A 27,441-nucleotide genomic window follows, 5' to 3' on the forward strand; every position below is an offset into this window, starting at 1 on the left:
CTGTCTGAATACAGGCGGAGGCAAAATTAAAGTTGCACCGGGATAGTATGAGACGAAGACATCAGAATAAAGGGAGAAAGAAGTCAAATAATTGTATTTATTAAAAGTCCCACACTGCTTTTGAGTTATTTGGTATTTTAAACGGAGGCCACTTTAGGCCCATGTCCATTTCGTGTGGGCCACAAAAAGGCCAGAACGGCTGTATCATTGCCTGAAGAGCGCCATCTCTATCTGGTCTCAGCCCCTCAGACCTAAACTGTGGGATATGTCTTGTCTGTGACCTCCATCAAACCACCACTGAGCGTTTAAGTGGGGTTGTGAAAGCTACTGGAACATTTCTTTCACATTTGGTACTTTGAGCCTTCTGTAGCCAACAATGCTGACAGTAACACCTCCCCCCACCCCTCCCACCAGGCTATGCTGATGTCTCTCCCCCGTTTACTGGAATAGGGGCATGACAGGACAGAAATAGAGCACGCAGAATCGGTGCCCCCGCCCGCCCCCCGTGAAAAAATTACATTTAAGGTCTGTCATGTGTCAAAGGGAAAGTGAAATGTGATCATTTTTTTATGAGTTACTGCTGCTTCACGTCTTCAGTTGGAAGGGGAAACTAGAAAGCAAGACAGGCAACTGCTGCTGTCTGCGTCTTTTAAGATGCAGAAAAACGTGTGCGTAAAACCATGCGTAATTCAGGCGCGCCGGCCTCATCTGGTATTCCACTTTAGTTGAGACACACTGACTGTGTAAGACACACACTCACACGCACACTCACACGCACGCACGCGCGCACACACACACGCACACACACACACACACACACACACACACACTCACACACACACAAGCACACTTTGGAGATGCGCCGCGAGAGTGCGCTGCAGTCGCTGCGTCACGGAGTAGGTGGACACGTAACGGGACCTCACAGCTGTGAGACACACAGGCCCACAGACATACAGACAGACAGACAGAGCGGGTTAGCGGGGACAGAGCAGAGACAGCAGGACCACTACAACCCAACACACCTCCTGTACAGCGAAGGTAAGCTTTCACATCTGTGATTCTTCACCAGTCGTATCTCGGCTGCCTCTTCAAGTTTGCTGATGAGTCATTATTGCCGTCTGTGCCAATGCATTGCTGCAGCCGGCAACATACCCCTGATTTAATTAGGATTATAGGTAAAAGTGATAGTTCTAGTGTATCCAAACATACAAGTAGGGGACAAAGACATCTTTAGTTAGATATATGGATGTGGAGTTTATTCTTCAAAGTGGGGTACAGAAGAAGGGTGTGGCTCTGAGTATAGAGAGGCCAAGTCCCCATGGTCCCCCACAGCAGACCATGGTTATGACATGAATTCAAAGTGTGCAAGCTATTTTTACAGAGCTTATCTTCTCTCTTAAACAAACAGTACAACATTTAAACCCAGCATGGAGTTTAACCCCCTCTCTCTACTTAGAGAATCTGAACAGAGTCAAACATGTGTCATACTGATATCATCCAGATTTCATTGATTTACATTATAACTCTAATGTGTGTAATATGTGAAAGTCAGCTGATCTGGAACTAGCTTGTTCAAACTAGCTGTGCCTCCATACTCTCCTGAAAGGCCGCACTATAGGTTTGAGTGTGTCCGGAAAAAGGGGCGAGACAATTTCCCTGCCAATCGGTTTACTGCTAATTCCATTTTAGGTGAATGGGAGGTGAAGTATAAGAGAAACTCCTTGTTCTTTTCCTGGTGCCGTGCTCCTGCTCTGAGTTAGTGCCACACACTGAACAGGACCACCTTATTAGCTTCATCTCCATGTCTCTTTGCAACACACTTTCCCCACACGTCGGAGGAGAAGGACACCTTCGATCAGAGATGGATGATTTGAAAAGGGTGTCACCCAGACCTACATCAGCTTTTCTCTCTCTCTCTCTCTCTCTCTCCAGGCCTCAAACTATTGATTCCTGCAGTGTTGACACAGAAGACCAAATATAGAAATGGTAAGTGATCTGATCCTTTCTCCTCTTGCATTATGTAAGTATGATGTGGAATGTATATCGTGCTGCAGAGCAGATCTCGTGGCTATGGAACCTTGGTGGTTTTGTGCACCCTTGAATGAGGTTTGGGACAGAGTCAGGTCTTTTTTCTGCCACCTGTCACCATGTGAGCCCTCCTCCTCATACAGGCAGCAGTGTAGGGTGTCAACGATACCAGCGGCCCACACACCTGACTGCACCTTAGCAAAGTTGATGGATTCGTAGAGTTATTTAAAACCATTTGGCAGGTATCCAGCGTTATTGTCCAAGCTATAGGTCAGTGCGCCGCCATTCTTCTCCTACCTGACGTGAAAAACGCACTCGCCGGTAAATGTATTCTGGGAAGTTGCGGCCCTGGCAACAGAGGAGACAAACAACACTCAGAGAGGAAGGAAGGAAGGAATGGATCAAAATGAATTGCACGATGTTAAATCTTCGTTAGGGCGGAGATCTCTGTTGCTTGGCGGTTGTATTGTGTTCCTGGTACTATGTGGGTGAAGCTTCCCAGCTGTCGTGAGGAGTGATGGTCTTTGTCGTGAAGCAGAGGATCAGAGCATGTGCAGGGTGGAGGGAACACTTTGGCAGTTTGCCTCAATGCAGTAATCTCTACGGCAGCAGCTGCAGTTTGAGCTCCTGCACGTAAAGGCCAAGCTTTCCTATTTGTCAAAGCTCTTAACTCATAACTAAAATGTCTTAATGTGAGCAGTAACTTTATATTTAACACAGCGTCTTTATGCGGAACCTGAATTATCAGTGGTGTGTTTGTAAACTCTGACTTGTTTCACTGTATTTGAGCAACTGTATGTCAGACCCCTGCAAAGAGATGTGAAACCTGACTCCCTGCCATTCGTACACACCCACTGTCCCACCTCAACACACACACACACACACACAAACACACACACACACACAGATGCATACACATACAGCAGCTGCTGTCATGGCAGACTTGGCCTCTTCTCCTTGGCTCTTCCACTTTTTTACACAGTCCTCTACTCCCACCCTGAAAGACACCCTAATTCCCTGAGAAGGTTCATATCCAACCAGTTTATATCCAACCTCTTTCTCAACTCTATAATATGAAAAAGGAAGGGAAGAAGAAGTTGGCCACAAACGGGGTGATAGCAGAATGAGTTTTCAAAAGTTGTTAAAGTAACAGAGTGCTAACGTGGTCACAATGAAACATGCTCACAGAATCATCAAACTTATTAGGTTTTATCCTCTTGGTACCATGACTGGGTTTACCAAATTCACATTACACAGGGAATGAATGGACATCCCTAAAGACATGTGGCTAGTGTGGAAAAAATGTAAATAACATATTTACCCTATACCAAGACCTACATACATATTTAAAATGTTTTTCCCACCACTATTTTGAGGCCATGACCTAAACTGTGGCTAGTAGCCTCACATCCGTAACCACAGTCCAGCTGGCTGCGGTTCAAACCAACATGACCAACAAAGCTTTAGATTTTAGAGAGAGAACTTTAGAGTGAAAAAGTTGTATTTCTACACACGTGTTATGTCACATCACTGTGTTCTCTGTCTTAGACTCCTCTCACTTAGAAATGTCTCACCTCTGAAAAAAGTTCAAACTATTTCCCTTGCAGGTGTTCAGAGGCACAATAACAGATGCTCCAGACTTTGATGCCAGCGCTGATGCTGAGGCGCTTTACAATGCCATGAAAGGCATTGGTGAGTCCCTTGCTGATCCACGAGTGGTCCTCTTTCAACTTCAGTACAATTAACTACAATTTTATTTGTATAGCGCCAAATCACAAGATACATTATTTCAAATCTTATCAAAAAACCCAACAGCACCCATTTGTGATTGACAGTGACACAATCAGAGATCAGAGTTTCGATGCTTAAAAAGGATGCCTTGTGTTTCTCAGGTAGTGACAAAGAGGCCATCTTGGACCTGGTCACTTCAAGAAGCAACGCACAGAGGCAGGAAACGATTGCAGCGTACAAGAGCAGCTTTGGACAGGTACCAAAAATACATCTCATCATCACGTTATTCATCCAAATTAGAAGTTTGTTCTAAATTCTCTGTTCACGCCAGGTAGTTATTTCCTTCATTGTTAGACATAAATCTAATGTTGTTTCACAAGGACCTGATTGAGGATCTGAAGTATGAGCTGACAGGCAAGTTTGAGCGGCTCATCGTCAGTCTGATGAGAACTCCAGCCTACCACGATGCCAAAGAGATCCACGATGCAGTAAAGGTAAGACGTTTACCTCATTGTCAGATTCTTGCTCATACTCCAGAGGTTACTTTGTATTTTTTGAGGCCATGCTCTGTTTTCAGGGAGCTGGGACACACGAGAGGTGCCTGATCGAAGTCCTGGCATCTAGAAACAACAAGCAGATACACGAGATGGTTGCAGCGTACAAAGATGGTAAGGAATGTTTAAAGGGATGTCATTTGTTTCGCTTCTGTCAACATTTAACACTGACATCTGTGTTTGTCTGTAGCCTATGGCAGAGACATGGAGGAGGACATAGTCATGGACACCTCGGGTCACTTTAAGAAGATGCTGGTTGTTTTACTTCAGGTCGGTTCACCCAGGAGTTGATGTGATCGACAGTGGAATATCCAGTCAGTCCTGCAGCGCCTGTCGTAGCCAGAGTACTGTGCTGTTTTTATTGTCTGATGGTGACTGTGTTGCCATGGTTTCAGGGGACCAGAGACGAGTCAGGTGTGGTGGATGCAGACCTGGTGGAGCAGGATGCACAAGTGAGAATTTGAAACATTTAATGACTAATTCTTTTTTATTTCATTTTATTTTATAAAAACAAACAAAAAAACATTTGCATCCAACCTCTCTCTCGTTACATCATACATTTACATTGTTATTGTTAAGATGAGTCTTTCATTGTCTTCAATATTGCATTTGCTATGGCAATACATGTAAATGTCGTTCCAGTAAAGCTTAATCAAATGAATTGAATTGACTAATCGAAAGTATGGATCTTCAAGGCACTTCAACCAAAGATGTTGATATGCTTTTGTCTGTATAAATGCAATATTAAGTTAGACATGCCCTGCATACAATGAAAGACCATAGGGGATTTTCTCTAACTTTATTTTCCTTACTCATTCTCATGTCATGCTGTGTTCACTCACCCCTGCATAGGACCTGTTTGCAGCAGGAGAGGAGCAGTGGGGGACCGACGAGTCCAAATTCATCATGATCCTGGGAAACCGCAGCATGACCCACCTCCACATGGGTGAGTACGACTCTCGGGGAAATTAACACAACACCTAGGCATTTGACACATTCCCACACTGACCTCAGGAGGTAATGGCTCATTAAAGGTGGTTAAAGGAGGGTAATTGTCGAGTGATGTCAAGTAGTAGTGAAATTCATCACAGCGACACGTACTCTACTGAGGCCTGCTGAAGTTGAAAAATGATCATCACAGATGTTTTTAGGTGAAACACATTGTGTTTCTTGAATGCACTGTGTTTAAAGAGAGATTGTATTTTTACATGTAGAAGAGTGAAATGACAACAATCCATCGGTGTAACCAATACAACTGAAACACAGTTGCTGCCTCGCTGTCTGTTGTTGCACATCCTCATTCTCTCCTGTTTTGCATTTTAATTTTTATATCTTGTATATATTTAGTTTTGTTTTATGTATAGTTATTTCTTGTGAAGTACTTATTGTGTTTTTGAAGTACTTATTGTGTTTTTATGTTTAATGTTCAATGTATGCACCTTTTTTAACAAATTTCCAGGTAGGTGAAAACCTACTTGGCAATAAATCCTTTCTGATTCTGATTCTGATTCTGATTCTGATTGGTTTAGTTTTTGATGAATACGAGAAGATTGCAGAGAAGTCTATCGAAGACAGCATCAAGAGCGAGCTGTCTGGAGACTTTGAGAGGCTGATGCTGGCCGTTGGTAATGAAACACTCAGCACACGCGACAAGCTTCAGACATTCCTGCAGTGAATGCACCGCTTCATGACAGGAGTTTGGTCTGTGATGTCAAGTTGTCAACTAATGCCGGCCTCTCTCCTGATGTTCTATCACAGTCCAGTGCATAAGGAGCGTCCCCATGTTCTTTGCCGGGCGCCTCTACAAGTCAATGAAGGTAAACACACACTATGGAAAAAGAGACATTCAGTCTGGTTACAGCTTTTTACAGACCTTCCTGAGCTACAATGTCATTAGAACACATTTTGTATTCTCTGTATTGAAATTGGTCAGTACTCTTTATCATTGTCACATTATTCTGCCTCCCTCATTTCCAGGGTCTGGGCACAGCAGACAACACCCTGATCAGGATCATGATTTCTCGCTCTGAGTTAGACATGCTGGACATTCGCGAGTTTTTCCGCCTCAGATACGAGAAATCGCTTTATAACATGATTATGGTGAGGAAAAAAACTACCAAGATTTCCAAATGCTCGAAGAATACGATAAAGTTTGACACTAATATAATTTTGTTTACGTTTAAACCAAACAGGATGACACATCAGGGGATTACAAGAGGACTCTGCTGAATTTGTGTGGAGGAGATGATGAGTAAGTCACAGTAAGGCTGCAGACCGAGGCAGCCACCAGAGGGGGGTGCTAGAACACCACTATTCAAGAGTTACTAAAATGTTAAAGCTGCAGAAATTGTTTATCATCACAAAGGGAGACGTTTGTCGTCATTGCAATGGAGCCATTTTTTCTATGTAAAAACAGTGTTGAGTTAATTGTATCATAGTCTCCCCTTCCTAGAAATGTATCCACCTTTTACAACTTGAGGTTTCTGGCTTTGCTGAGTCTCCTGTGCTGTGTCAAACTGATCATTACAGTTTAGCTGGAGAGTTCTTCCCTGAAGCCGCTCAGATGGCCTACAAGATGTGGGAATTAAGTTCCATGACCAAAGTGCAGGTTGGGGCCCCCGTTTGCTCTCACTTTAGATGTGTCATTGCATGTTTGGCTTGGCCGTGGAATGCACCTGAATTGTACGCCTGCCCTTCAGTGATCTGCGTCTTGCATTACAAAAATTTTTTGTCATAATGTTCTCCCAAAGCAACCGCTCACGTCACCTCGTCCGAGGAGTTGGTGAATGTCAAAAAGATCTCAGCATATTTGTCAACAAAAGGCAATCTCAAGAACGCTGTTCGTGACTGACTTGGGTTTCAGTCCGCCCACCTATTAATTATTGGTGGTGTCGCGGCTTCTAACCTCAAGAGGGTGCAATCCCACTCAAATGTCAGGAGATAATTACCATAAAGCTTAGCACGCAGTTTTAGGATCATTTTTATCTAAATACCCTTTTAACAGTAAACCATTAATTAAAATGTACACTTTGCATGCTTTGCAGGCCTCTTCATGTTTAACTGCTATATTCAATTCAAGCTTGACAGTCTCAACTTGCCACTTCACATTATATTTGAGTTTATGTGGAAAAGTGATTCTCATTCTTCCAATTTTTTCCTTTTCTCTATTTAGCTAAGGCCAACAATCGGCCCAACACACAACTTTGACCCTGCTGCTGATGCACAAGCTCTGAGGAAAGCAATGAAAGGATTTGGTATGCAGCCCCCTGAAAACTACAGCACATTTACACTGGTACCACAAATTTCTTAAAGACACATTTTTAAACGGTTATCACCTCTTTTTCAACCACAGGCACCGATGAAGATGCAATCATTGACATTGTTGCCCAGAGAAGCAATGCCCAGAGGCAAGAGATCCGGCAGACGTTCAAATCCCTACTGGGAAGGGTGAGAGAAATTATTATTTTTAAATAAATTAAAAATAAATGAGGATTCAAGTCGTTGCACATCTGGTACCTCTTAATTTGTTTGCTGCAGATAAACTTCTGTTTAATCCCAAAAACTGTCAAGTCTCTAATTTGAGTTGTATTGTGGTCTCAGGATCTGATGAAGGACCTGAAGTCTGAACTGTCCAAGAACCTAGAGAGGCTGATCATCGGCCTCATGTTGACTCCCGCAGAGTTCGATGCCAAAATGATGAGGAAAGCAATGGAGGTACAGCAGACACAAATCAACAAACACAGAGCGAATTTGAAAGTCAAATAAATTTGCATTTTTATGGATTTATAACTTATCAGACACTGACTGCATTTCCTCATATAGAAACCATGATTCACCCTTTACTCTGAACAGAGAAGAATTGGGTTCAGAGGAATATGCTTATGAGAAGTCATTGATACAAATCAACATACAACACAGCCAGTGGCCATAGACACCATGTTTTGTGACCGTCCCATTGTGAACACAATATCTCAAGAGCGCCTTGAGGGAATTTCTTCAAATTCGGTACAAATGTTCAATTGGACTCACGGATGAACTGATTCGAATTTGGTCATAGGTAACTGCGACCTTTCAATGCCAAAGGAGTATCCTTACAAATTTGGCACAAATGTTCACATAGATGTATGGATTCATTTATCAGATTAGGTTGGTCAAAATGTCTTTGGCCTCTTGAATGTGATATCTCATCTCTGACTTAAGGACATTTCTTCCTTTCTTCTGTCACTTGGACTCAAAGATCAACTGGTTACATTTCAGTGATCAAAGGTCATGGTGAAATTTTGTTTTTCTGACGCCTGTGTCTGTAGCCTGAAAAAGCACTCGTCGGTGGAGGCTTACAACTGTGAAACTTCTTTGCTTTTTGTGGGGACTCACTTTATAAAAATGGACTTCAACAGGGTGCCGGGACAGACGAACACGCTCTCATCGAGATTCTGGTCACCAGGAGCAACGAGGAAATACATGCCATGAATGCTGCTTATCGGAACGGTGAGCTTTAAAACTCACCAACGGCTTTAAAGTCGCTTCCCTGTTTGAGATAACTATATATATATTTATATATACATCCTTTCACAGCCTATAAGAAGTCTCTGGAAGATGCCATACAGTCAGACACATCAGGCCTCTTCTGCCGCATCCTCGTTTCCCTCGTGCAGGTGAATCTTGCCATCATGAGAACTTCGACTGTGTTTGATTTCCACACCTACTCACTGTCTGCAGTCTTTCTGATGACAGTAGCAGATTTGATCGCCTCCACAATTTTCTTTCACAATTACTCATTGAAAAGACTAAACAGTCTGGCAGTGACCTACTGATATTTAACTATGAATAATTAAATTAATATTACTCTTTTTTTTAACTCTGTTCAGGGTGCAAGAGAGGAGGGATCTGCAGACATGGAAAGAGCCAACACAGATGCTCAGGTGACTTAGTCTGTGACATTTGACTGTGTTAAAATGTTGTAATAGAAGAATGGGTTTAAATGTTTTGTTCTTGTTCGCCCTAAACTCTTTCAGGAACTTGCCGACGCATGCAACGCTGACTCTGATGACATGGAGATAAAGTTCATGAGTGTCCTGTGCACCAGGAGCTTCCCCCATCTCAGGAAAGGTAAAGGTTAAGACAGATGGATCACAGCGAGGAACCAATATTTTTAAAGAAATATATTAAAAAAACCATTCTCTTATCTATTCACAGTTTTCCAGGAGTTTGTCAGATACACCAATAAGGACATTGAACAGATTATCAAAAAGGAAATGTCGGGCGATGTGAAAAATTCCTTTTATGCTATAGGTAATGACCAACTTTGACATGTAACTTTTTGCACAATTTTCAGCACAATTCAAACTGCTGACAATCTCGACTCTGTGACTCCCTCTCAGTCCCTGCTTGCTCTCTCTTTGCTTTGCAGTTCGCAGTGTGAAGAACCAGCCCTCTTATTTAGCCGACCGTTTGTACAAAGCCATGAAGGTATTTATTGATAGTGATTCAAAGATTGAAAGCTTACGCTTTAGTATATATTTATTATATCTAGCCTAATGCACATTACCGGGGCCTTGGCACTAGAAGCAAGTGATAAAGTCTGATTTGTTGGTGCATGTAATATGTTTAGGTCTTACTCTGTGAATTCTTCATTTGGAGCACAGTTCAAATTGAATTGATCTCCCCCGCAGGGCCTTGGCACAGACGACAGAGCTCTGATCCGCATCTTGGTGTCCCGTAGTGAGATCGACCTTTTCAACATTCGCAAAGAGTTCAAGGAAACACACGACACCTCCCTGCATGAATTCATCAAGGTAGAAACCATGATCGTAAGTCCGAGACCTTGTCTACTAACACTCCTGTTTGGTTTGTCGTGGTCTCATCTCATGTGAGTCTCTGTGGAGTTTGTGTCATGCTCTGTAGCTGTGTGTGTGATGCACATCCTTCTTCTGCTGCTGTGGTGCGGTGCTTTAATCTATAGCTTCCTGCGGTGGACTATAGGTCTGTGGTCACTGCACAGCTGTTTAGGAATTTCCCTTGCATGCTTAACTTCCTCTCTATATCCGCTGCATGATTGGTTGACAGCCGCAGAGGCAGGAAGTACCCAGAAACAGTTCTATAATAATTCACGAATGAAATCATCGTTACACTAACACATCAAAAATAAGCAGAATGCCCTGAATTGGCTTGAACAGGAATATTCTCAGATTATGCAACAGCAAAGGTTGCCATATCTTGCTTAATCTCAAGTGTTTAAATGACAAAAAATACAATATTTCATCCATTAAGTTTTGAGGTTTTTTTTATCTGTGTAGCTCTGTTCAGAGAGACTGCTTCAATTAAATAGCATATGTTGAGATTGATAGATTCAAGCAATTTGTGGATTCATTTAATAAATTGGCAATTTTACAAATGTACACAAATTGAGTTAGTCACTGACCTCCCAGAGTAAACAGAAAACAAAAAAAGTTTAAATATAATTTAACATTTTGACATTTTGAGAAACACACCAGGAATTGAGGTTACAAACAAATAAAATGTCTTTTGTAGTAAATCACACTCACAGGCTAGTTGTTTCTGTCTGTTTCCATTGTTTTATGCTAAGCTAACCAGCTGCTGTGTGTATCTGTATATCTGTTCCGCACAGAAACGAGTGATCTGTCTTCTCACCAAACTCACAAATAAGCCCAATTCTCAAAATGAGGAACGTTTCATTTTAAAATAACATCTTTATTGAATTGTGATGATGATGAAAAGGGGGGAGTGTGGGTGTCAGCTGATGTGGAGGGCAATTCCAGCTTTAACTCACTTATTTAAATAGATTTTGTGTCTTAGACTGACTGAGTCCTGCTTCTCCCCCATGACTCTCATTCTTTTCAGTATTAGTAACTTCAAGAGTTCTGCTTCTGTGCGAGAGGGAGAAGTAAAACCAGATTTTTGGTTTAAGCTGTGTGCTGAATGTCAGGAGCACACGTATGAACGTAGTGTTTCCCATGAGTTTAAGCTCCCGCCTGTGTTTGTGTGTTTTTTTTGTCATCTGTTTCAGGGTGACACTTCGGGAGACTACCGTAAAACGCTGCTGATGCTCTGCGGAGGGGAAGATTAAACACGTCACGTCCCTGCAGCTTCGTAAGCAGAGTTCGGTGTCAAACCACAAGACACAAAGAGTGATCGCGGAGTGAAACTGCAGCGGTTAACGTCAGCATCTTATTTGTTCCCAGCTACTGCCACTCCTCAGCCAAACCAGGTGGCCTGTGACCTCCTGTCCCAGCCTTCCAATGCCAGTTATCTGCTCACCTGTCTGATCGTCCCACCTGTCTGGATGATGTCTCTGTTTTAGTTTTTTTACAACGTCATATGCAACTTTTAAATGTCCACATTAGCTTAGAGAGGAGCTTCACATGTGCAGCATATGAGACTAGAAGAACTCAAGCAGTGCCTTTAGATTGTTGGCCACCCAATGATTACTGTGATTTTAAGTTATCAAATAAATAAATCAAACAAAGAATGGTGTATTTTCTCTTTCTTCTTACATGTTTAATATAAAACAGCAGCGCTGATGTTCAATTATCTAATCAGTTATCTAAACACCTACACATGTAATGATAATATAATATAATATAAAAAGATGTCATTAATGCTTATAACACTTAATTTCATGTGTCACATTTTGAACTTGTAAACTATACACGTACAACACAGCTGTCTGTTCTTTTTTGTGTCTCAGTTCATTGTGTATTTGTGAGTGCAGCTGTTGTCAGGCCATCTTTGAGTTAAAAGAGGAAAGGGAAGAAAAAAAACGCATGTGGCAAGGAAATCCCCTGCACTATGCCAAAATCCAAGGCAACAAAGTCTGCAGCAGTCACACACACACGCACACAACCACACACACACACACTGGTTTTATTGGCACACCCAACCTGAAATTGCTCCATTTGCTGTTGATTATAAAAGATTCAAGAGATTACTCCAATGGCACATTGTTAATAACTCAGGGGATGTCAAAACATACACTTCTTTGAATTTCCCTTTTTTGATGGCCGGGGGAACTTTGTTCTGTGGTGTTGTTCAGGACAGCGTGAACTAAACAGACTGAAGCTGTTATGTCAGTGTGAACTATGGGTGTTGCTTCAGTCTCTGACGTTTTTAATTTGCAGCCTCTGAGTCTCACGGCGGCGAGATGTGATCGTGCAAACAAACCATGTACTTTACTGTATTTACATCATACGCATAATTGTCTTAAATGGTGCTCTTAGTTTTTTGTGGCCTCCTCGAGTCACTCAGTTCTGTTGACATGCTCTGCTGTATGCAGTGTGGTGTGCGTACTGCTAATGTCCAGATTATAACATACAGATACAATATTGACTTGTTACTAATACATTTTCCATGAGTCGTGTTGCTGGTGCACGAAGGAGCCGCACAGTCGGACACACACCGGGTTCTGTTCAGACTGTACAGTACAGGCCATTTTACTGGGTTATGGGAATTCCCCGAGCCTCACAGTGAAATTGCTCCCCCCCCCGATTCACCAGTTTCCTTAAAAATTGCCTCTCCGACACAAGCTGTGTGGGTGAGTTGTTGTTTATTTGTTTTAACATTTTGAGATGCAGCCACGGAACATATTTGACGTGTTATCGTTGTTTATGGCATTGTCTTCTTAAGATACAAAGTAGGTTATGACCATTTTGGTGATGTCACTGAAATTTGTGTTTTCCTGTTTGGAGCATAACATGGACGCCAACTGTATAGCACAGGGAAAATATAGATTTGTGCTCTACATGCATTAGGAAATCTCAACTAGTTGACATTTAATTCTAGAAGGTGTTTTTCTGTTTATTGTATTTTTAATCTAGTTCAATATTTCTGTATTTTTTATGTTATGTATATTTGTATGTTTCCTTTTTCAAGTCTTTATAGCAAACCATTAAATCACAGCCCATTGAAATGTTACCTATCTATGAAATATCTACTGAAATAACACTCAATGTACTTTTTAAAGACTGTATTTATATCATCAATATATATTTAACATGATCCTGAGAGAAATGTGCTATTACAGGTTTCTTGGTGTCTGGGTTTTACATTTGCCGTTAAAAATGCTGCAAAGCGCCTGTTGGAGTTAAACCTGAAGCATGTGCGTTGCCTGATGTATTTTACTTGTTATTAGAGATATTTTCAGCGACGATGTCCCTGGTTTAAAGAAGAGAAGAGAGGACAGTTGGAGTCAGTGGTCGGCAAACAAAAGCACATTTTGATTTAAGTAGCTCACGACTAATGACTATCAGCTGCGGACTGGACATGTGTCCCTGCAGGGCGACGTGCATGCTTGCAACAGTGTGTGCTCCAGTCTGATAATTGCCGTCTCTCACATGTCATCTGCTCACTCTTACGTCTTTGTGCTGCGAGGCAAATGCTTGAAACCGTTTTTTTTTTTCTAAGTGGGTGAGACGAGAAAAATAAATGCAAGGTTTGCTGCCCTTAGAACTAAAGGATAGCTGACATTTCCTGTATCCTCAGGTTCAGCTTTTCATGCAGCAGCTTCTGTAGAAGACATTTTAGCGGATTGTTGTGGTCACTGGTCCACACTATATGGTCTAACACGTTATTGTCAGTTGTTGTGAGGGGTTATATTTGATTCATGTAGGTCATCACTTTTATCATCACTACGTCTAAGCAGCATTTTAGTATATGAAAATATATTATATACCTTTTAAAACAGGAATGTGTTTGCTAAAGCACCCACAGCACATTGCATACCAACTCTCACTTGCATTCTCATCCATTGGGTTAAAGAAACAAATTAGTTAACATAACATTAAGTTGTAACCAGGCTGTTGTTTTTTTTTACTATGACAGCAGTTAGGGTTAGTTGTATGTTAGTATATCAGTATTACTGTGCACATACAGGAAGTAGAATACTGTAGGCTACATAAAGAGAAAACACCTGTGATTATGATTATTTTATGTTCGATTGTGAATCACATCCTGAATGTTTCTCAGGCTGATGCTGAAAGAAATCATTATTGAGGCCGATTGTTTGTCTCAACTTGTTTTAACTTGTGATTCATGTGAGCCGTTTGGGTATTCAAAATAGTTTTTGTGACCCTTTATAGAAACTTGCCTTAACTCAGCATATTGTGTGTGTGGTCACAATTAATTGATTATTCAGTTCTGTTCTCATTTGACTAAGAAATGGTCGCGTTAACTCCATGAGGAAGAAGTATGGCCAAAGATCTCTCGTCTGTTAATTCCCACAAGATGTCACTATTGCCCTAAATGATTTATGTTTTTCCAGTCAGGGCCTGTAATAAAGTTCTGGCAATTTACTCAGACATATTGTTGTATTATTATACTGTGTGACATACTATTCTTAAACTAACATTTCTTAACCTGTGTGCCAAACAAATAAAACATAGTATATATGTTTTATATGACAAACATTATCTCAAATAGCATCAGGTAACTACGGCTTCTGAGAAGTGTTAGACCTGTAAAACCCTCCAAAAAGTCACAAACCTGAACTTTTATTCATATTTGATGGATTATGCTACATTTTATCCGCAATGTGTTATTATCTTTTTTTCATTTGACTAGGTTAGTATTGAGGTGTGGTCTGAGGTAAAAATATAATCTGGACACTAACGCCTAGAAATATGTTCACAGAGCGCAGATGGTAAACAACATTTCTATAAATATACTTATTAACAAACATATCAATATACTAATATATTAAGAAACAAATAATAATTAATATGAACAAACTAAGGAATTACTGAAATTATTCATTGATTTAAAAAAAGACAAAATCAACATGAAATCATACCGAGGTGATGTTTAATCAGTAGCAGCCGGTTGCAGCAGCTCTCCCTCACTTTTTAGCTTTTTCTTCTTCTGCAATCCTGGAAATTTTAGATTTTTGGCCAATTTTATAATTCTCTAAAATGATTGTTTGTATTTCTATAAATGTGTACATACATGTAATACATGCATGTCTACCTATTATTTCGTTTTTTGTTATTTATTTTGATCTTTTCTCTACATTTTGCCATCCACTTTGCTGCCAAAACACAGCAGTATTTTTTTCAAGAGATTATTTGTTACATCACCCTCTCAGATAATACTATTTACTTGATTTATCTTCTGTGGTATTAAACTAACTATCTTTGACTTTAAACACTGTTTGTTGGACAAAGCCAGAACTAAGCATGTGTGGGCCTGAGCTTGAATAAAGTCTGATTGACATTTTTCACAATTTTCTCATGATATGCAAAAAAAAAAAAAAAAAAGAAGTTCATTGAGAAAATGGATGTCAGACCAAAAATAAGTTTAATTGAGAAATTGACAACATCGTCTAGGACCACAGGCATCCAGCCCACAGACTGTTCACTGTGTCACCATCTGGCAGGAGGTACAGGAGCAGGGCTGCACGCACCACTAGACTAAAGAACACTTTCTACCAGCAGGCTGTCAGGGTCCTAAACTCGCAGTCAGCTCATAACTAAGAACCCTCTGCACATCTGTTCTCCTGAAAAAGTGAAACAACTGATACACACAAGTTGCAATAACTATACATACACGTGTGCATTAAGTATTCACACAAACTCCATCCGGTTAAAGTTGTTACATCCTTTGCAACACATGTCACACTCCACCTTTAAATGTATGAAGTTTTAGTTAAGACATTTTTATAGTGAGCTCTATCTACCTTGCTTTATTTTTTATTTAACTATGTCACCGCTGAGCTGACCGGTTTCTTCTTGTCTAACACCTTTCATTGTACCCGACCCTGTGTTCACTGCATGTGACAAATACAACTCGAAACTTGAACCTGACGTCAGACAATTTAACAATGAAAATAAGTATTAGTTGCAGCCACATTCACAAAGTGAACACCACATCTGTCGGCTCTCAGACCAAATGTTTCCAGTGAACTTATGGCGTGGACTTCAGCAGTTCAATGTAACTTGACCTGGGCCTCAACAGTCATCCTCGTTCACAGGAAATGTGTGATGCAATCCCAGAAACCCCCCACAACAGCCCCTACTCTACATTTATCAATGAAGCATAAAGTCTTTCAGAGAAAATGTCTGGGTTGTTTTTAGAACTGGGGGTGGAGGGGGTGTTGTAGAGTTAAAAGGAGAGATACGTGGTTAAATGTAAACAGGCTATGGTTTAAAACAAGAATAACTTTAAAGCGTTATTGTAATTCGACCGACTCACCTGAATGACCTTGTGTTAAATGAAACCTTACATAGAGGTTTTTACTCACACATCGTAAACACCACGATGTGGGGACGCTTCTAGTTAAACTCAGTGTGTGTGTGTGTGTGTGTGTGTGTGACCATGCGTGTGTGCGTGCGTGCGCGTGTGTGCGAGTACGTGCGGCGTCTCGCTCCGGTGTTTACATCACTGCCATTGGCTTGAGCGCCGCCCGCCGATTGGCCCGCACCGCTGTCAGTCCGCACACCAGACGTCGCGAGGTGGAATTTCCCAGGTTACAGTACAGAGCAGCAGCACTTCCGCATTAGATGAGAGAGACGAGAGGCCGCCGCCAGCAACAAGGTACCCGGCTCAGAGAGCCCTCTTTGTTCCGCGCTCCGCCGCTCCGCTCCCGGGGCCGCTTCACCGCGGCGCCACACGAGGCGTCTTTATCCGTCCGCGGACGAGCGACAGGAGCGAGGCGGCGGCTCCCGGTCCCGCACTGTCATCCAGCGTTAGCTCTAGCCCACAGCTAACGAGGATGTTGCTAGCGATTTGCATGACAACAGCGAAAACTAATATTAGCCTTCTCCAGCCAATCGAGGTAGCTATCACTAGCTGCATAGGGCTGTGTTGGACTCCAGCGGGTCGGCTAGGTGTCCGTTAGCGTTGTTCACCTGACGTTTGACTTTCCTCTCCCCTGCTTTTGTGCCTTTTTCCTCCGCTCTCGGATGTGCTGTTGTCATATGTTAGCTCTGACACAGGTTAGCACATTGCTGCCATATGTTCCTCTCTGGCAGGGGGGGAGGGATGCTGCTGCTGCTTTTGTCCTCGCACAGCTGCCTATGTTTTTGTTTCATTGGATTCCATGGGGTTTTCTCCAGTTAGCTTCGGCGCTAGTTTAGCAGTGGGATATTGTAAGCTGAGACAAAGTGGGTGTAGCAGCTACAGTGGGACGTCTCACGAGATGACATTTATTTAATCTGCAAAACAAAAGCTAGCATTAACCCCCGTCTGCTGTGTTTCTGTGTGGTTGTGCTACTCCTAGGCTGTCAGCTATTGTTTGAAGGGATCTCTATTGTAGGACCATGAGAATGAAGAGGTGATGTGTGCAGGTTTGTTGTCTGTTCAGACAGTGCTTCTGTAGAGCACCTCCCTCTGTATGAATAAATTCATTTTGAAATTTGATCCTCTCGTACTTTCATATTGGCACTATAAAGAGGTGTGCTTTTAATCTAGGATTCAATTGTGATTGTTTGTTTTCGAAAATAGGTTGTTTCTGTAGCTTCGTCTCATGTCACCAAGGATTGTAGGAACAAGATTCCGGTCCTCTATGTTTAGAGACTTTACTATCGGCGCTATTTTCTGTAAAGGTCAGCGGCTCATTTGTTTGTGTTTGTCATGCTTTTTAATCTTCCGTGTAGTAAAAAATCAAGTTCTAAATAACTGTCTTTTTTTCCCCTCACAGTTCAGAGGACCATGTTTAGGAAGTGAGCAACGGCGATGGAAGGGAAAGGCCCATACCGCATCTATGATCCAGGTGGGAGTGAGGTCAAGGCCAGAGAGGAGGCCGGAGGAGGAAGCAGCTATCGACAGCTACTGGAGGAGAACAGCATACTGAGGGAGCGGATGAAGGGACTTAAGAGCTTAGGTGGGTTCCCAAAAACAGCAGAGTTACCCAAACGCTCTGGACATGGAGTTTATTTCCTGCTCTTCTTTGGCGTTGCACATCTGTTGTTTGTCTTCAATCCTGTGGATTTTATTTCCCAGATCTGACAGACATGGATATTGTTTTCTTCATTATGTTTATAAACTACAGAGAACTGTATTCAGTCTGCAATTGTAGCAGCTCTAAATTAATTATTGTTTAGGGAGGACAACAAACAATAAAGCATCAATAACAACGACAAATTACATAATGAGTTCGTAGTCGAAGTATAGAAATGCGGAAGGGAGCGCATTCAACAGTAAATGAAGAAGAATCTAGTAGAACTGGATCTTGTTTGGCAGTGTGTTGAAAAACTTGCGTGTCAATGTTGTGACCAAGCTGGCTGCTCCTTTTGTCCTTCACCAAGGCAGAGCTACTTGCCAGTATTGTCCCACCAAACTTCTATTCAATGACTGCTCATGCTGTGTTGACAAAATAAATGTTTAAAAGATAAGTTAAGTGCTATATGAAGTGAAATTTAAGGAATTGTCTGAAACTTTCAGGAGATTTGCTGGAAGAGTCTCAGTCGGAGGCATCGAAGCTTCGGCAACGAGTGGAGGAACTTGTGAGAGATAACGAAGCCCTGAAATCCTCCAGCTTCGCGGCCAGTCTGTGTACGGGAGGGGCGGTCCAATCCGAGACGTCGAGTAGGTTCCAGAGACTTGATGGTAAAGATGCAATTTGCGTATTTACATATGTGTGGATCATAATCCGTAGAGGATTGTATCCATATTACAACACTATTCTACTTTACTGTAACTTTGATTAAGGCTTTGGCTTGTTGCAGGTAAACCCTGTTTACACACGACTGCAGAGCAGAAGGAGGAGCAGACAAACTGTTTAGGGAAGACCTTGCAGCCTGAGAAGCCCAATGTAAGTACATTGTTCTGTGTGAGAGCTTTGATTTGAGGCAGAAACAACTGTAAATATTAGTATTTAACATTTGGCAGCTCTCAACTAAATTTTTACTTTATTCTTGCAAGGTTATTGAATCAGTTACTGTGTGGACACTGCATGTACTAGGGGGCTACAAATATACTTTCTGGTCTTTCCAGGAGGTCTTATCAGAGTTTGACAAAGGGAATATGGAGGGGAAGACTCCAAATGCCTTGACAGTACGTACATTACTTTTTTTGGCACAAAATGAGATAAATAATGTCCCAGAGAACCACAGGATGTCCCATTTTTGTGGAACTGTTTACATATTTGCTCCGTAATGAAAACATATCCTTGGTGCGGTGACTCACCAACAAACTCAATACTGATAGCTCCAGCCTGAGTCAGCTGTGGGAAAGTCCGGGATTATAACTGAATAGAATTACACAGCTGATTCACACAGACATCCTAGGGGATGTGTTAATATGTAACAGTACCAGAAGGTTTCAGGCTTACGTGTTGGCAAAACTAATATTACTAGTTTTTCATATCATTTGGAGTTGACACTTATCACAACGACTGTTGTGAGTTTATAAGTAGACTGTAGTCTGAGTGCCAACTTTAAATAGAACAGGACAAACTGGTTTGAATTTCCAGATATATTAGTTGCTGTCTTTCACAGAAACAAAATTAGTCTGTCGGTCTTGAACTGGTTGAAGTGTCATTGTAAGCTTGCCCTCAGCTTAAGAGGAACGACCGCCTGTTTACCTGTGTGGTTTTACTCCAGGCCGGCTCAGTGACGGGAGTCATCCCCCCCCTGCCTCAGGAGAACATCGAGCTAGTGAGCCAGCTGAAGAGACTAGAGAGCTCCTTCAGCATATTCGCAGAGGAGTCAAACCCGAACCAGCTGTTGGCTCACCTCGGCCGCATGGCTGTGGAGTTTCACCATCTCTCCTCAAAGGTCCAAAAGAATGAACAGAGGACCTCCCTCCTACAGGTATGTAACACAGCGACTGTATGAGATAGGTAAAACAAATAAAAAAAAATGTTGTGCACTTTATAATTTGTTTGTCTTTCTTTTCAAAACCTAACTCTTTCAAAATTATTTTTCTCCGTTTGTGGAATGATAATAAAGATTATTGGACCAAATCATACATTTTGAGGCATAGACGTATGAAGTAATTCCTCCCAAGTTTTGTATTTTTGGCGAACTTTACTTGTATACATCAGTACATCTATATTGCACCATTGTGGTCTAGGCAGTTGATTTTGGCTCTATCCGGGCATAAAGGAGAGAAGTTGTTGTTATCGATATATTATTATACAGAATGCTGTTAAATATGGTGATCCTTGTGTTTGTTTTCCAGACTCTCTGTGAGCAACTCAGACAGGAAAACAATGACCTTCGAAAGAAAATGGAGGATGACCATCATATTAGGAATCAAGACTTGGAACACCTGAGGTGAACGTTTTACCTCTCTGTTATTTTGACTTGTTTTTGTTTTGCTTCTTCCAGAGCAGGAACCTCATTGTTAGTAAAATCTTAAGGAACAAAAATATCTTAATATCTATTTATTTCTTACAAGGTAACTAAACAATACAGGCACTTTGTATCTCATTCTTATTCCTCTGGTCATTTTTAAACTATTGGAGAACTCACTTTCTCATGAATCTTGTTTCACACAGTTGTGTCAAGATGTTGATGACCACACTTTTACTTTTGATTACTTTTGTGCTCCAATCCTTTCTTTTGGCATCCCTATCTCCAAGCGAGTTTTAGGTTCTTCCCAAAGTTCATCCTGTCACTGACCCAACACTACAGCCAGCTCTAGTAAGGGTCATTGTTCACATGTACTATCGTTTTCACTTTCTTGCTGCTTCAGACTGGAGAACCAGAAACTTAAGGAGCTCGTCACAGGAGAAGCATCAGCCGCAGGAGGAGCAGCAGCAGCAGCAGCATCATCATCTGCTGTAACATCTGATACTGAAGCTCCAGAGGCCAAAGAGGAGCCGGTGAAGGAGGAATCTGCTGCGGTGCGATCTAAGATGGAGGCTGTCACACCACAGAAGGTAGTTGAAATAACGCAGCAGATTAATATCATTATTATACATTCATGTAAATAAAACTGTCCGTTATCATACAATTACTTTGTCTTTTTTTTTAAACTGTATTTTTGTTCTCCTTTTGGAAATGCATTCAGTGATGTTCTCTTGATGAATTTTTCGGATTTCATGTATGGTTTTTTTGCCCCCAGAGTGGAAAAGCCACAGAGAAAACCCCGACTAAACCTTGTGATGTCGAGGTGTACGAAAAGAAGATCAAGCTTTTGGAGAAGCAGAGAAAGGATGTGAGTCTTTACTCTTAGTGATCATCCTCTTTTGCCATAGAGGAAAGTCTCTGTGTGTGTGTGTATTAGTTTCCTATAGGCTGAGTGTCATTTGTTTCACTTTCTGGTGCCGCTGACAGGTACTGGAGGTGAACAAGCAGTGGGACATTCAGTGGAACTCCATGAAGTCACAGTTTGAGCAGAAGGTACAGTAATGACTTGACTGCTTTTTATGAATACTGTGGGTAGACCCAGATGTGTCCTTGTCTGATATAGAACTTTTGTAAGAGAGTTAATACCTTCTCTCCAAATTCCGTTGAAAAACATTTTCTTTTTTTAATGTGTCTAAGATCAAAACTAAAAGTGTAGTATGTTTGTCCATTTTGTCTCCCTTTTTATTTTTAAATATGTACAGTGCTCATCTTTCACATGTCTGGGCGCTTTTATTCTGTCTTGTCCATAAAAATGTCCTTGCTCGGGATAAATAATGTATGAGTTTGGAAGAGGCTGCTTTTAATCCCTTACGGTCTTCCTCTGAAATCAATTCAGCCGCTGCAGGTGTCTTTGTTCACCTTGTGTCCTGTTAACTAAATTTATATAATATTGCTTTAAATAAGTTTGTTCCTACGATTGCTAATATTATCTATACAATTATGTTAAAGTTTCGATAAACCTAATTTATATAAAAACAAATCTATCTTTAAAAATTAGGTCATAAAATAATGTAGGTCAATTTACTGAAAGCTAAACAGAAAAAGTACTTAAACCACCCGACTTTAAAATAATAGTTTTGGCATTTTGACATCAATGTAATATTAATAATATATTTGTTCTGCTCTTAGGGTTGAGATTTTTTTGAGGTTAAATGACTGATGTATGAGTTGGCAATGAGGCTGCTGTGTGTATTTGTTTGTTTGAGTACATGCATGTGTGTGCAGGCTTTCTCTATGCCTGTCCAGTGGAAAAGGTACAGCCTTGCAATAGCTCGCTATCTGAGCATACTCAACCACAAGGCCCGTCACACTTCAGAGCCAGAATTCCCCTCACCTCTCTGGTACCCGCTGACTTCCTGTTGTGGTGCAATCAGCGGGCAGCATAGACACAAATGTACACACACTCTCACACTCGCATACTCACACACCTACGTCTGTGCACACCCACAATCATGAACAAGCCTACATTCACATTTTGTTGAGGCAGGGACATCGTGCTGGCTTTGAACCACAGAACACTAGATATATGCATTTACGTCAGTAGGTTTGTTCGTATTAACACAAAAACAAAGCTATATGTTTGCAAATACGTCCTTGTTGCTGTGGCTTCGTTTATGATATGATAACACTTTTTTTGAGGGTGCTATACACATGCACCTGCTGATGTTTGTCTTTACCAGAGACTCGATATCACTTTTTTAGTGTGTGCTTATGAGAATTGCATCTTACACTTGTGATTTGTGGATTAGGTAAATGCTGTCCTCAACTAAATACTTAACATTGTTCCCCAGATCACAGATCTCAGACAACGGCTGGCGGAGTCCCAGAAAACTGTGCTTGAGCTGGAGGCCGAGCGAGAGCAGAGGCAGCGCGACTATGACAAGAAGCTGCTGCTAGCCAAGTCCAAGATAGAAAACGTACAGGTGAGAATACAAGGCCTCAATACGCAGGTGTAAACATTTTAAAGCCAGGAAACGCAGAAGAAAAAAACATGTTACAGAATGCTGGCTGTACCTGGCCTCCTCCTAGGTGGGATGAGCTATTCACTGTCGCACATACTATTTACAGTCTGGTCATTCCCATGATTGTTGACAATCTTGCAGAGAAGAAAGCTCAGACACCAAATAACCTTGTCGACGGACAGGGTAGAGATTTTACAATGGTCTTGTTTGGCTAATTTGCTGATCTTTTATTGAAAATGTCCCGGGTGTTTCAGGGTGAAAAGGAATGTCTCAACTCCGAGACCACTGAGCTGAAGCAGAAGGTTCGCTACCTGCAGGATCAGCTGCTGCCCCTCAGCAAACAGAGAGAGTACCAGGAGAAGGAGATCCAGCGTCTCAATCGGGTGAGTGAGGATGAGATGGAATTAAGGAGCAATCAGGAATAGAGACATTTCTTTAAACTTCTCTTTTTACATTTCATTCTACCTAATATTTCTTTCTGTCTGTCTTATGTCAGGCTCTAGAGGAGGCCTTAAACCTTAAAACCCCTTCGTCCTCTCAACAACCACCTGGCCAGGCTAACTTTGCAGACCCAGCCAATAACCTGAAGAAACAAGAACTGCTCACTCAAATTGCTGTACTAAAAGAGCAGGTTAGACGTGCAACAAGTCGTACATTGTTCTACTGGAACGGCATGTCAATTTCCGAAATGACTTTTAATCGCTGTTTTGTAATTCAGGTGAAGATCTTTGAAGAAGACTTCAGAAAAGAGAGAAGTGACAGAGAGCGAATGAATGAGGAAAAAGAGGATCTGAGGCGACAAGTTGAAAGACTCCAGGGTCAGATTACGAATTTGACCAATCAGGTAAGATATGGGTATACAGTATAAAGTGGCATATTCAGGAAATATGTGGTTGCATGTAACAAACTTTTTACACTGTTTTTAACTTTTTTGTGTGTTCAGCTTCATCAGGCACAGAATGAGTGTCAGAGAGAACGCACAGAGAGATGTAAGCTGGAGAGACTGCAGATGCATCACAAACAGGTACTTGCTCTAGCTCAGGTCTGAGCCTGGTAATTGTGCAGTCATAGGGAAATGTTGACTGAAGCTGTGCTGTCAGTGTGGATAGGTGCTATGTTTGGCTGTGCTTTCAGTCAGGGCCAGTGCATTCAAAGAAAGTCGCCTCTCTAAGCCTTTGGGAAGCGTTTTGTAGAAGGATGGGGGTTGTGGTAAAAGTTGCACACTAGCATCCCCTTGTGGCAGAAGGCAGTCACTCAGATGTTGACTGTATTTAGTTCAGTCAATATTGAATCGGTACTCCAGGACAAGAGCCTCACTCCAGTTGCATGTTTGTCAGTGCATTCGGGATCAGCAGGTGGAACATTTACTCTCACCAGGGGGAGGCAGTGGCAGTAGGGTTGAAGGTCACAGGGCTGCTGTGCTCGCTGAGAGTAGCAGCCGTGCACTGATTGGGGATCAGGATCACGTGTGTACTTATGATCCCTCGTAGGGGCAGCAGCAGAAAAGACGTACCTCAGACCCCACGTCAGGCTCAGTGAACGGCCCGCTGAGCCCTCCCTACTGTGGTCCCTTTGTGCAGGTGGGACCGCAGGGCCTTGAGGGCTGGCCCATACACTTCCCTACCCGGATGCCCAATACAGCAGGCGCAGCAGCCGCAGCCGCAGCAGCACCGCCCCCTGTACGAGACTTCCAGCCTGTTACCCCGGTAAGGGTCCTCTAAGGCCCCTCTGTCTCTGTCTCTGGAGTGACTCTTGTTCACAGGAGACAAGGCTTTTTTTCCCCTCTTTCGCTCCTCCCCTTATCTTTTCGAACAGCGAGCAGATATAATTAGGTCATACTGCAGCTCACTCAAGCCACGTTCATTACAATTGTTGGGTTATAGCAAAGTTAAGGGCTGCTGTTTAAAATGAATGAGGACACTGTGTAAGGTGATGCTTTGTTTTTTGGTCAGGGTTTTCCGTGGCAGTCATCATTCCCACAGCCCCGAGGAACCAGAGCAGTTGGAGAGAGTTCAAGACCACCACCAGAGAATGCAGGTATAGTTCAGGAAAACCAGTACAATATTTAATGCTTAGTCTGTTGAAAATCAAAATGTTGGGACTCAGTTTCACAGCTCAAAGGTAATGGCTGTTAGATTGTATTTTGCCAAATTCCATTAGAACCAACAATGTAGTCATAGTCGAGATCCATCTCGCAATACTTTGATTTCACTGGAGCGTATGTGACTCTCAAACCATGGCCCATTATGAAGATGCAGATAAATATAAATCCCAAATATATAGTGAAATTAGTGAAAAGGCTAAATACTATATATTTCACACAATAGTTGGGCGCTCTACTTTTAGCAAAAATAACTTAAACTTTTATAACATTTTGCCTGATAATGTAATATTATGACATCAGGACAATGTCTGCTGGACTGCGAGTCAAAATGATCTGCATCTGCTGGGATTAGATAATCAAAAACAACAGCAACAATACACTGTTATTATTAATTGAAAGTTTTTCGTGCATCATGTGTCCATGATGCATTTCACTATTCCCTGTCCTCTCTATTAGAGCCTCTGTGTGAATGAGCATCACGCAGTGACGACCATCAAGGTCATTGGCACAAATGATTTAGATGCCACTAATAAAAACATGTAATATTGGCATGGCTGCATACTTTATGCATATTGAATCATTAAATGAAACAACACTGGTAATTTCTACTGTATCTAATTTTAAAAGCTTGGCGCAGCAAATTTGTTTTGACTTTAAATGATAAAATGGTATTTTTCCTTTATGGAATTGTAGATCAGTCAGCAGCAGCAGTCACAGCAGCGGCAGCAGCTTCAACAGCAGCAGCAGCGACCGCAGCAGCAACCGCAGCAATCGCAGCAGGATATGGAAAAAGGGAGCGACAAAACATCGACCCTGGAAAGCACTAAAGCATCACCGTACCCAACTGATTGATCTGGGTAGTAGCATGAAATCAGTTTGTTTTTGAGTTGACAAGGTGTGATTTGATCTATAATTTTCCTACTGAACTGTAGATATCCTATTGTAATGTTGTTTATACTTGCGTTTTATAAGGCTATTTGTGAAACACTTCGCTATTCTGAATGAAATATTATTTGGATCTTTTCTGTTTTGTTTTTTTCAGGATCTGAAGTCATTTGTTAAATAGGTTTGAATAATTATCATTGCTCTGTTATTTTTTTTCAGGAAATATACCTATGTGATTATCTCCCTGCAAATCTGTAACGACTTGACACTTGGTTTGTTACTTGTGGGGTTACAGGAAGCCATTCCCCAGTAATACTACATATACTAATTCCAACAATGAATGATATAGGTACATTGAATCATAGAATTAACGACGTGAATGTTGATTTGATTTATGAAGATTTCTTCAGTACCATCGATGTAATAGAACTGTCCCTTATGTGTAACTGTTCAAAAGTGGTTGTTGAAATACAAATATTTTTGGGGAAATTAATTTTTGATCTTATCATACCAAAAAACATGATTGTGATTCTTGATAATTTATTTATAACTCTCTCTGTTTTGATATTTGCATTGACTAAGTGTAAATCATTGTCTTTAGTAATGCTGTTCTTTCTATGTTGTTAGTGTAATCCCAATATATTGTAGCTATTGACATTGTATGTTTGTATCAAAATACACAATGCACAATACATACACAACCTTTTTTTTCCCCATGCCGATGGACCTAATCTCATTAAACACAACACTTGTACTTTACCACAATTGATTTGATCGCTCATTCCGATAGTCATTCTCATCTCGCTGCATCCTGTACTATCGCCCACAGTTTAGCCCCAACACAGAGATGGCCATCCGCCTCAAATACCTGATATATATCGTGTGAACTGAATGGGTGGCAGGACTGAAACCTTCCGATTCTGCTCAAACAGGCAGGAAGGTGGAGGCCCTAGATCTAGTGTCAAAGCCTTAGCTCACTGTCAAGAGATCTGACAGCACAGAGATGTTTATGTTACTACTTTAAAAGAGGTCAATTAATCTCAAACTGAAGACCCGTCCTCGGAGTAATTTAAATCAGGCAGTCGGGCTTCAAAATACGTCCAGATGAATTTATCAAACTGGTGATTGAGTTACAGGGAACAAACTCCTGATGGGTGAGAGCTGACATGAGACGTTAGCAGACCTGCTCCTTGAGAGGTACGCTGTAATTACTGGCAGTTGTATTTTCTTGGTTTGTAGCCCCCTTTTGTTTTGCTGTTGGCAAAAGCACATGTGAGACTTTTTGTATTTGACTGGCTTAATAAATCTATTCTAAGTGTCTGTTATTAGTTTACCCTCCTTATTCATCTCCATATATTTTTTCCCTATTTTTA

At 41.5% G+C, this 27,441-nt stretch overlaps 2 protein-coding genes across 10 annotated transcripts; both read left to right on the forward strand.

Annotated features, from left to right (window-relative positions):
* Window positions 1–880: 880 nt before the first annotated feature.
* anxa6 (annexin A6) lies at window positions 881–11,802 on the forward strand. Of its 4 annotated transcripts, none has more exons than XM_062393216.1 (26): window positions 881–1,038; window positions 1,933–1,986; window positions 3,636–3,720; window positions 3,921–4,015; window positions 4,140–4,253; window positions 4,337–4,427; window positions 4,504–4,583; window positions 4,709–4,765; window positions 5,166–5,259; window positions 5,843–5,938; window positions 6,072–6,130; window positions 6,291–6,413; window positions 6,506–6,564; window positions 6,843–6,921; window positions 7,486–7,567; window positions 7,666–7,760; window positions 7,914–8,027; window positions 8,711–8,801; window positions 8,889–8,968; window positions 9,182–9,235; window positions 9,329–9,422; window positions 9,510–9,605; window positions 9,724–9,782; window positions 9,986–10,123; window positions 11,341–11,423; window positions 11,516–11,802. In XM_062393216.1, the coding sequence occupies exons 2-25, from the start codon at window positions 1,984–1,986 to the stop codon at window positions 11,398–11,400; spliced, it is 1,998 nt and encodes a 665-aa protein (XP_062249200.1). In that variant the 5' UTR covers window positions 881–1,038; window positions 1,933–1,983; the 3' UTR covers window positions 11,401–11,423; window positions 11,516–11,802. The 4 variants fall into 4 exon arrangements, with proteins under 4 accessions (XP_062249200.1, XP_062249203.1, XP_062249199.1 ...); XM_062393219.1 differs by having other exon boundaries at window positions 9,986–10,108; XM_062393215.1 differs by having other exon boundaries at window positions 11,341–11,802.
* A 4,916-nt stretch (window positions 11,803–16,718) lies between these two features.
* On the forward strand, window positions 16,719–27,388 carry tnip1 (TNFAIP3 interacting protein 1). Of its 6 annotated transcripts, XM_062393223.1 has the most exons (20): window positions 16,909–17,097; window positions 17,542–17,608; window positions 17,766–17,866; window positions 17,962–18,144; window positions 18,705–18,869; window positions 18,989–19,074; window positions 19,257–19,316; window positions 19,865–20,074; window positions 20,445–20,539; window positions 20,961–21,147; window positions 21,333–21,425; window positions 21,545–21,610; window positions 22,909–23,040; window positions 23,334–23,462; window positions 23,576–23,710; window positions 23,798–23,923; window positions 24,023–24,103; window positions 24,570–24,785; window positions 25,032–25,116; window positions 25,877–27,388. In XM_062393223.1, exons 4-20 carry the CDS (start codon window positions 17,997–17,999, stop codon window positions 26,008–26,010), a joined length of 2,148 nt encoding a protein of 715 aa, XP_062249207.1. In that variant the 5' UTR covers window positions 16,909–17,097; window positions 17,542–17,608; window positions 17,766–17,866; window positions 17,962–17,996; the 3' UTR covers window positions 26,011–27,388. The 6 variants fall into 6 exon arrangements, with proteins under 6 accessions (XP_062249209.1, XP_062249206.1, XP_062249212.1 ...); XM_062393222.1 differs by lacking the exons at window positions 16,909–17,097; window positions 17,542–17,608; window positions 17,766–17,866 and adding an exon at window positions 16,720–16,856; XM_062393228.1 differs by lacking the exons at window positions 16,909–17,097; window positions 17,542–17,608; window positions 17,766–17,866 and adding an exon at window positions 16,720–16,856 and having other exon boundaries at window positions 24,660–24,785.
* The last annotated feature ends 53 nt before the right edge of the window (window positions 27,389–27,441 follow it).

Source organism: Platichthys flesus, chromosome 8 (genome assembly GCF_949316205.1).
Source record: "Platichthys flesus chromosome 8, fPlaFle2.1, whole genome shotgun sequence".
Taxonomy (NCBI): Eukaryota; Metazoa; Chordata; class Actinopteri; order Pleuronectiformes; family Pleuronectidae; genus Platichthys; species Platichthys flesus.